The sequence below is a fragment of the Sorex fumeus genome, unplaced genomic scaffold, assembly GCF_029834395.1.
Source record: "Sorex fumeus unplaced genomic scaffold, SorFum_2.1 ptg000122l, whole genome shotgun sequence".
Lineage (NCBI taxonomy): Eukaryota > Metazoa > Chordata > Mammalia > Eulipotyphla > Soricidae > Sorex > Sorex fumeus.
The window spans coordinates 48,899,592-48,908,649 of record NW_026606179.1 but is presented as its reverse complement, the minus strand read 5'-3'; the positions used below and the strand labels follow the sequence as shown (position 1 = coordinate 48,908,649).

The following is a 9,058-nucleotide window of genomic DNA, read 5'->3' as shown; positions in this document are numbered from 1 at the left end:
AATGATGTGGTTGAGATGGCAATTTAAAATATTTGACATTTCCAAACTATCTCTGAAAAAAAAAAAAACCCTTCAGTAACCATCTAGAAGTATGTTTTTTTTTTGTCCAGTGTAGGTGGTGTCTCACAGAGACAAATCATGCTACCAAGCCCCAGTCCTGGAGTTACCTCCTGAAAGTGAAAGTTTTGTTCATCCTGGTGAATAGCATTTGCATTCTCTTAGGCTTGAAGCAGAGAGGTGGTTCCTGACATCTCTCTTTGGTTTGGATTATATTTTTATTGTGTTTAGACACGGTTTCTCAACCTTGGGGATTTCACCTCTCTTTTCTAGCTTTCTTAAAACAGCAGTAATGAAGCCAGTTACCCACAAACCCACCGAGTTTGCATTGGTGGCAACTGTCCTAGAGAGCGGGTCCTTTCCCCTGGGGTGTGTGGAGATAAGCTGTGGGGGAAAGACCAGCTCCAGGGTGCTGGATAGACCCCCAGGTTGGCCTCAGCTCACAGAAAGTGGCCACCAGCCTACTCTCAAAGCCCTTGAGAGCCCTTCAAAATAAGTCTTCCTCATGATAAAATGAACTGATGTGGATAAAACCAGTGCTTTGCATTCCATAACTTGATTTTGTTTGATTCTCTAAGAGAATGTGAGGGATCAAAACTATTTGTATATGTTGAAATTTCCTGGGGTTCAGAAACCCATGGCAAAACATTATTTATTATAGGTGACTGTATTCTTCCCTCCCCCAACTTAGATAATTCTTTATATCTATCTCTTAAGACAGATAATAATTACTTCACCTTGGTGCCTTCGGTGTGTCACATAAGCACTTGTTAATCATGGAACTGAAAAATTAAAAAAAAAAAGATGTACATTTAGTTGAAGCAGATAACACTATTTTTGTAGCATGATTTTAGCTTGTGTTCTCTTACTATTGCTTTCAGCAATGCTCGTTTTGAGGTCTGGCTATTTTTCCTTTAAACCTAATTTTGGAGAGAGAGAGAAAAAGGAAAAAAAAGTCAACTGACAACGGCTATTCCTGTTCTCTCTGCTGTTTGCTCCCCAGCATCTCGTTTCTGCTTATTTAAATAGTCTGAGAGATAAGAGTATATTTCTGTGAAATAATGATCTGTAGCTTCATGCCTGGCATTTGGGAGCCACTTGCTCTGTCTGGGGTGCCATGGCTCCCCTAAAGGAGATGGCTGCACGTTTGAGGAGGAACAGATGAGCCCTGTGCCTGTCTTGCTCTTGGTTCCCCATGCATCGGGCCCCGCTGTTTCGTGAGGGGCACCCTGGGATGCTGTGTGCCGCGCAGACTTCCAGATCCCCCCAGGTTGCTCCCAGTCTCCCCGAAAGGGAGCCCCTTGGGCTCGGGGGCTCATCTTTTATACAGCTCTCCGTGACTCCTGGCCACCCTGCAGAGGCCCTTTCTGGTCTTCAGCCTGAACAAAACAGCCCCCTACTGTGAGGACACCCTGGGACCTAGACCCAGAGACCACGCCAGCTGCTCCTTCTGTGTCCCCTCCCCTGGAGGACCCGGCCAAGGAGATGCTGGAGTGACTAGCTGAGCCATTGTAGAATGAAGGAGGGGACCTACTGAACCCCAACATTGTAGCTTTTGTCCTCGTGATGGGTGAAGAAGTCAGTTTGGGTGGTCAGTAATGCCTCCCATGTGATCACTTTTTGGTACTCACCGGGTGGCGGGGCGGGGGCGAGGTTGATGACCTACCTGGTTCAGGGTCGAGTCAGCACCACCTGGCTCAGGCTGGCTCTTACGTGTGACTTTGACCCTTTGGCATAGTTTTGGGGGGTCCTGGAGCCTTGGCTCCTACTGGTTTTTCCTGATAGCAGACGCCTCAAATTGCCCTCCATCTGTTTCTTTGAAGGACCAATTTTTCATGGTACTTGTCCTGATTGTTTTCAGTGTCCAAATCTGTATTTTTGTATGTAGAGGGAAATAATTTTCTCAACACTCATCGCTAATATTGTATTAAATTGTTATGAAGGAATTCTTGTTTAATAAACGGACACGTGTACTCTTCTTGTCACTTTCTTGGCTAAGTCACCTTCCTTCAGAGGTCCACAGGAAGCCACCGGGCGGCCGAGGGGCAGGAACTCCCTCTGTGCAGCCCTCTTGTGTTCTTACGTGTCCAGGAGAGTTGGCCGGCGTACCCAGCTGCTTCTCCCGAGCCTGCTCCTCACTGCTTCCAGGAGCCTGCCAAGCTCTGGCTGCTTCAAGGCCACCGCTGACACTGCCTGCCTCAGCAGGGAAGGGGCCCAGGTCCAGAGGAGACGGCTGGAGCATATGCTTTGCAAAGGGTCAGAGGTTTAGTCTGCAGCAGGCTAGGTGTCAACACTGAAACCTGGTGTGGTCAGGGCTCAGGAGGGCTCCTGCTGAGGGGGACCCTGTTGCCAGTGGCCGGAGCTTTGCTTAAACACACGCGTTCTGGCAGGTGATCAGTATGGTTTAATTCATTAGCGCTTCTTTTTCACAGGTTAGGAGATTCATGCAGGAGAAGGACAAAGGTTACGTGGACCCAAAATGTGGGTCGGGGAGTCTGGCTCATTCACTTGGTTCACAGGAATTGCCATGTATAAAAAAAGCTGGTTTTGAGTAAAAAAAATTAGAGTCATAAAAAAAAAGCCACAAGCAGGGCAGAAGCTCTCAGAGAAGCACCGCGCAAAGGGACGCAGGACCTTTGCTCTGCTATCTTGGAAGCACGATGGCCTGGACCCCCTTATTTGCTGGGGGGCCCCTGGAACAGAGGGCCATGGCTGGGCCTGCCCAACCCCCTCTGGGCCTCTTCAGAGCTACTCAGCTTGGGACTCAGGCCTGTTGGAGATGTGGTTTCCGTGAGTGGGGGTCCCTTGCCGAGACCCACTCTCTCCCAATGGCAGGGCACCTGCTTTGAGAACGAGGCGGACGCTCTGCCCTTGAACCAAGGGATCTTGGGAGGCTCATTCTCGACCGTGCACGGGCAGAGGCAGCGGCACCAGGTGGCCTGGCCTGCCCTCCACCCTGACCCCAAGTGTCAGTGCTTCCTCGGAAAGGGGAGGGGGGCAGGCTCAGTCATTGTGTCCCTGTGCCTGCTTCTGGCAGAGAGGTCACAGGCCCTAACATCTGTGGGCCAGGTAGGGAGGGCGGAACATTCAAGATGCCTGGCGCAGAGTGGTTTAGAGTGCTAAGCCCAGGGAGAGGCCGTGGGGCTCAGGAATGCCTGAGGGGAGCCCGCTCCCCCATAGCACCCCCACACTATGGCTTCCTCCCCACACACACGGTCCCTGGCCACGCTCGGGCCTGCAGGTCTAAGGGGCAGGAGTGAAGGTCCACGGGGCTCAGGTGCCGGGTCTGGGACAGGCCTTCAGTCGGAGTCAGAGTTGGAGTCGGAGTCGTCCTCTGCAAGGCAAGCGAGAAGACACGCGGTAGGTGTTCTGGGCCTGCACCCCGACAGTCCAGCCAACCCCCACATTCGGCAGAGTGAGGTGGGGAAGCGATGAGCTGAGCTGCTCTTTACAGGGTCTGCGGCCCACCTGGGGACCCCGCAGGGTCCCCCCAGCTCCAAACAGATCCAGTAAGTCCTCTGAAAGCTCTTCTGCCCTGTCCAGTCACCTGTCACTGACACCCGCAGGCCCCCAGCGCCTGCTTTCCACCGTCACCCTGTTGTGCACTCCCCCATGCCTAGCAGCGCCCACCGGCTGCAGCCCTACCTCAGAATGCCCAGAGCACAGTCAGAGTTGGTGCCTGCTCCCCTTGTCCCCACCCCGACCCCTGGAGGTGGCTGGGGGCCTCCCCATTTATCTCGAGCTCAGCTAAGCTCCCCCAGGGCAGGTGGAGCCTGGGGTAGCCTCAGGCTTGGGTCAACGGGCGCATCAGAGGTGGGGCAAGCAGGGGCCCAGGCTGCGTGGGTTTGAGGCTGAGCCCGACACCCCACTTCCTCAAATGTAGGAAGTGGCTCGGGGTCATCAATCAGCAGCACTGGACTGGGGGGATGGCTGGAGACTGCAAAGCCACAGAGCGCTTCTGCACCTGTGCTTCCACCCGGTCTGTTCCGAGGGCCCCTCTGGGCAGGGGCCACTGAGTGGTCTTTGCCCCCCAGGGGTAATTTAAAAGCCATTTGTCAGCTTTGTTTCTTTCTCTTTTGGGGGGGGATTTTGGACAACACTTGGCAGTGCTGAGATCCACGTGGTGCTGAAGACCAAATCGCAGGTCTTCCACGTGCAAGGCACACACTCATTAGCCCACTGAGCCTCCTCTGGGCCCATTTCTTTAGAATCAGGTGAATGGACTCAAGTCATTCCCAGCTGAGATGCATGGTGCTGAGGGTGAGACTATTGCTTGCCTAGAAATAAAAGGCACACCCAGCCCGGGCTTGCTGGTGCCGGATGAGAATGACAGTTTGGTTCCTGATGCCACACTTCCACCCACTTCACCCAAAGCTACAGCAACGGAGCAAGCAGGAGATGGAAGGGGGTGGTGGCTGCCTGTGGGCTCATCAGCATGTACCGAAGGGGCACGCCCTCAGCTGCCGTGGGCTGGGCTCGGATCCCAGGAGTCTTGCTTTAGGTGTGGAGAGATCAGGCTGTGAAAGCACCAGGTGCCTGGGCCCAGTGAGGAAGTTCCCTGCTCCAGGAGGGCGGGGAGCCACCCACCTTCTGCCTTGTTGGCTGTAGTCTCCTCCGCAGAGTCCCCCTGTTTGAGGAATTTGGCCACGTCGTTAAAGATCAGGTAGAAATCGAAGGCGAACACGATGGTGGCAAAGAAGCCGAAGACCTGTGGATACAGGGCAAAGGGGCACCGTGCTGAGGTTGGGGGTGCAGGAAGCCACCGAGGACAGACCCAGTCTCGCACTCACAGGCAGGCACTGTGTACTCCTATTACTGGCAAAAAAGAGAAGAGCCCCTCAAGAGGATCCAGGAGTCGCTGAGAGGGGCCCCTATTTCGTGCTTTCAGTCGTCCTGACAGGGACAGAAGGTGACCCCAGTTCCAGTCTAAGAGGATATCTCAATGGGCATTTGGGGCCTCGGGAGAGGTGAAGTTGGGGTGGGGGGGTGCATCCCTGGGCAGCTACTCACCCCAGCTGCTTTGGAAGCTCCATCCGAATATTTGGCGACAGCTGTGATGGAGATGGCAAAGTAGATAAGGGCCGCGGTGACACAACGCAGGAAGTCCTGGGGAGAAGGAACAGGTCACGCTGAGCTCCCAGGGACACAATAGCAGGTGAGCTGCTCCCAGAGGGTGGCGCTGGCAAGGGGCTACCGCCTGCACCCCTGCGTTATCTCCTCCAGGCCCCTCTTCCCAGGAGACCATCCTTGGTCCATTTGGTTCATCTCCTCTGCCCAGCGACAGCAGACTATGGGCCAGGCCACAGCTCAGCGGGGGCTGGGCCAGGTGCAGTGCTTGCACTGGGAGGGGACGGTGAGAAAGCACCTTGTCACCTGCTTCTTTGCTGCTCTCTAGAGGAGAGTGGGCCCTGGGTTTCCCCTGGCCACAAGCCTGTGCCAGATCCACTTATGTCATGTTTTCTGTTTTCCTGTCCCTAAAAATGTGAACAGACTATCTCCCCACACACCCAAGCCTTGATGGAGATGAGACTGGGGTTCAGGTGTCGCCTGTGCTATCCCTTTTCTCTGACCCATTTATGCAGCAAAGTTCGAGAAGAGGTTCTGGATCTTCATAGGTGACAGAAGCAGGCTGCAGGGCCCAGAGGCTTGGTAAGCCTGGGAAGTCCTCAGTTAACCTGCCCTGCCTGGCAGGAACCAGTTTACATTCCACTGGCCCAGAGCCAGTCCCCTGGGCCCAGCTTGGAGCACTGGCGCCACCTGGTGGCTGCCATGGAAGATGTCTCCTGGGGTTCCCTGCCTCCTAGAGGGACAAAGGAGCTGGGGGTGCTGGTCCTTACTCTGACCTCTTGGCTGCTAAGTCAGTGAGGTTGAAACTAGCTGAAGTCGGTCCTCAGCCGACTACAGACACAGATACAGAGAGAGAGGGCCGAACTGCACAAGTTTCCCTTCCTCTGGGTCCCAGGCTCACCATCATGGGCCAGCAGAGGCCTTGCCACTTGTCGTTCAGCTGCATGGCATCAGCGAAGAGGAAGCACAGGGCCAGCAGGAACTCCAGCAGGGGTGCTGTGAGGAAGGTGGAGGCCGAGGAGGCCACATAGCAGACAAAGGTGATGAAGGAGAGACCCTGGGGAAGAGGAGGGGAGAAGTGAGCCGTGCACAGTCCCTCGCTGGGCACCCCTGCTCAGTACTGCTGGTCAGTGTGCTTTTCTTTTTTTGCTTTTTGGATCACACCCAGCGATGCTCAGGGGTTACTCCTGGTTTTGCACTCAGGAATTACTCCTGGCAGTGCTGGGGGGACCATATGGGATGCTGGGAATCGAACTCGGGTCAGCCGCATGTAAGGCAAACGCCCAACCCGCTGTACTATCACTCTGGCCCCATCAGTGTGCTGTTCAGTGAGGGGGCCATGGTACCTGCAAACAGCAGGGTATACACCCTGAACTCCAGCGACACAGTGTTCACAGTTGAAATGGGGCTGAGGAGATGGCTCAAAGGACCTGAGTGCTTGCTTTGTGTGCGAGAGTCCTGGGTTTGACCTGGGCCCTCCTCAGTCCCCGAGCATAACAGGGTATGGTCCTAAACCCAAACCCAACAAGAAATGTGCTCATGTCGGCAACTTAATTAGAACACATCAAAACATGGAAGAACGGACAGATGGACAGACAAGATGTGCTCAGGTGGGCACCTTACTTGGAATGCATCAGAAGATGGATGGAGATGCATGCTAAAGCAAATGCAGCAGTGTGTTACACCCGTCCATCTAGGCCAATGATGAGGGTGTTCGTGCACCTCCAGGGTGAATATACTTGCCAACTTTAACATTAGGAAAACCCTCCGGGAGAAGGGGGTGTTGATAGGGACTCCGTGGGCCATGCTGTATGTTCACCCTGTCTTCAGCTATCTTCAGAAGGTACTGGGGCACTCTGAGAATCCAAAAGGACATTCCTCAGCACAGTGACTTGCTGGGCAGAAGCAGCTGTTAGAGGGTGCTGAACCTCTCCCTACCCACTCTTCTACCCCACCCGGAATGGTGACTGCCCCCAGGGCAGGCTGAGAAGCTGCGGCTGGTCACATCTGATTGGACCCACTGCATGGAGGGAGGTTGTGGGGTGAGCAGGCACAGAACTAAGGAGAGGGCGCAGCTCAGGTCACACCTCTGCCCGGATATGCCTTGAACTCCTAGCCCACGGATGCATCTGGCTGCAGCTCTTCATGAAGCTGCAGTGACTGAGCTGCAGAGTGACTGTGATTGAGCCAAGGAGATGCAGGAAGTAGCAGCCTGCAAAGATCTGGAGGATCCTGAGTCATCCCTTCCTGTGTCACAGTCCCCCCTCCTCCCAAAGTCCGATTTGGGGATCTCCCTCTGGGTCCCCCAGTGTGCATTTCCCTATTCCTGGTGGCCACTTTCCGAACCTCCAGTTGAGGCCTGGGGGCAGATGGAGGCGTCCAGAGGGGGACAGGAGGGGTTCCCCAGTAACCCAGCCCCCTTCCCTGCCTCTTACTTCCGGCCTCCTCTCTGCTGGCCTGGGGCTTTCCAAGCTCTGGGGTGGGGGCCCCTCAGCACACTGCGATTGATTCATGCTTTCTCCGGCACAGCTGCTCCCAAGAGTCTCCAGGGTGGGGCGGGCTGGGGTGTCAACCAGGAAGCGAGAGGGGGTGAGGGGAGGATGTGTGTATGTATGCGCAGCGCTGGGTTCTGCACCCACGTAAGAATTCTGGGCTCTGGATGAGTGGCTTTTGGGGGCTCTGGTCGCCTCAGAGAGGGCAGGGCAAGGGGCACAGTCCTCCCTCCTCCGTCCGCATTCTCATCTCCGCTCTCGCCTGACTCCTCAACCCAGCCACCTCTCAACACCCCTGGTGAGGAAGCCTCAGTTTTCTGGTCTGCAGAGTGGGCCGGGCCGGGCTCTAGGACACAAAGCACGCCTCCCGCCCCCGCCGCCCGGGCCTCGCGAGAACAAAGGGCTGAGCGGGGCAGCCCGAGGCGGCGGATGGAGTCACCCCCCCCCCCCGCCCCTAGCCCAGCCCAGCCCCGGGGGCCTCGCCCAGCCCCGAGGGTCCCCCCGCCGGCCGCCGCTCCCCGACCCTCCCCAGGAGGCGGACGCGGGCCCCGGACCGTCGTGTCTCGGCTCGCGACGGTCCAGCTGGCCCCGCGGGGAGCGGGGCGCCCGCGAGTCGAGACCCGACGGTGCGGGGCCGCGGCCGGGTGGGATCCCGGCCCACCCTCCACCCCTCCCCCGCGCCCGCCGGCGCACTCACCGACTCCGCCAGCAGGAGGCGCCCTTTGAGCGAGCACAGGAAGGAGCGCGCGGGCAGCAGGGCGCGCAGTCCCGGGACGCCCGCGGCGGGGCGGGCGGCCGGCTCGGCCTCGCGCTCGGCCTCCGCGTCGGGGGGCCACATGGCGACGAAGACCCCGGGCGCGAGCGGCTCCCTCCCAGTCACCCGCGCCGGGAGGGAAGCGGAAACGCGGCCCGTGCGGAAGGAGAAAAGGCGAGTGGAGCCGCCGGGGGGCCGGGGCTGCCCCTCCCCGCCCCTCTGCCCGCCCCCGCCCGCCCCCCTTCCTGTCCCGCCCGCCGCCGCCGCCGCCGCGGGACGGTCGCCCCCAGAACTCCGGGCGGCGCCCCCCGCCTCCTCTCGCCCTGCCCACGGGGGTGCCTGGTGTTTTCTGCCCCGGGGAGTTACACGCGCTAGGCAGGGTCCTGGGGTCACACTCCTCCCCCACACACTTCCCGGGGTCAACCGCCTGCCCTCTCCAGAGCAAACACACGCTGGGTCACACAGGGTTCCCCCCACCCCCACTCCCACGCACACGGTTCTCCCTCACACCTTCACGCCCTCAGGGTCTCACGCTCCCAGTCGCACCTCCATTCCCCCTCACATCTGCCTTTCCCCCTCAAGCCCTCAGGGTCTCACACTCCCAGTTACATCTCCATTCCCCGCCTCACACACTCCTTTCCCCCTCATACCCTCAGGGTGTCACACTCCCAGTCACACCTACATTCCC

The 9,058-nt window shown here is 57.5% G+C and overlaps 1 protein-coding gene across 1 annotated transcript; it reads right to left on the bottom strand.

Annotated features, from left to right (window-relative positions):
• Positions 1-2,168: 2,168 nt before the first annotated feature.
• On the bottom strand, positions 2,169-8,518 carry CMTM3 (CKLF like MARVEL transmembrane domain containing 3). The gene is made up of 5 exons (XM_056136625.1): positions 8,314-8,518; positions 6,026-6,181; positions 5,068-5,163; positions 4,645-4,765; positions 2,169-3,391 (listed from the first exon to the last, which is right to left on the bottom strand). The coding sequence occupies exons 1-5, from the start codon at positions 8,452-8,454 to the stop codon at positions 3,357-3,359; spliced, it is 549 nt and encodes a 182-aa protein (XP_055992600.1). The 5' UTR covers positions 8,455-8,518; the 3' UTR covers positions 2,169-3,356.
• Between the last annotated feature and the right edge of the window lie 540 nt (positions 8,519-9,058).

What these genes read in the sequence shown, in the direction of transcription:
- CMTM3 (XM_056136625.1), bottom strand. Translation starts at nt 8,454, where the DNA reads ATGTGGCCCCCCGACGCGGAGGCCGAGCGCGAGGCCGAGCCGGCCGCC. An exon ending in GCCTCCTGCTGGCGGAGTCG is followed by an intron (nt 6,182 to 8,313) that starts GTGAGTGCGCCG and finishes CCTCTTCCCCAG; the next exon opens with GGTCTCTCCTTCATCACCTT. An exon ending in TACAGCCAACAAGGCAGAAG is followed by an intron (nt 3,392 to 4,644) that starts GTGGGTGGCTCC and finishes CTTGCCTTGCAG; the next exon opens with AGGACGACTCCGACTCCAAC.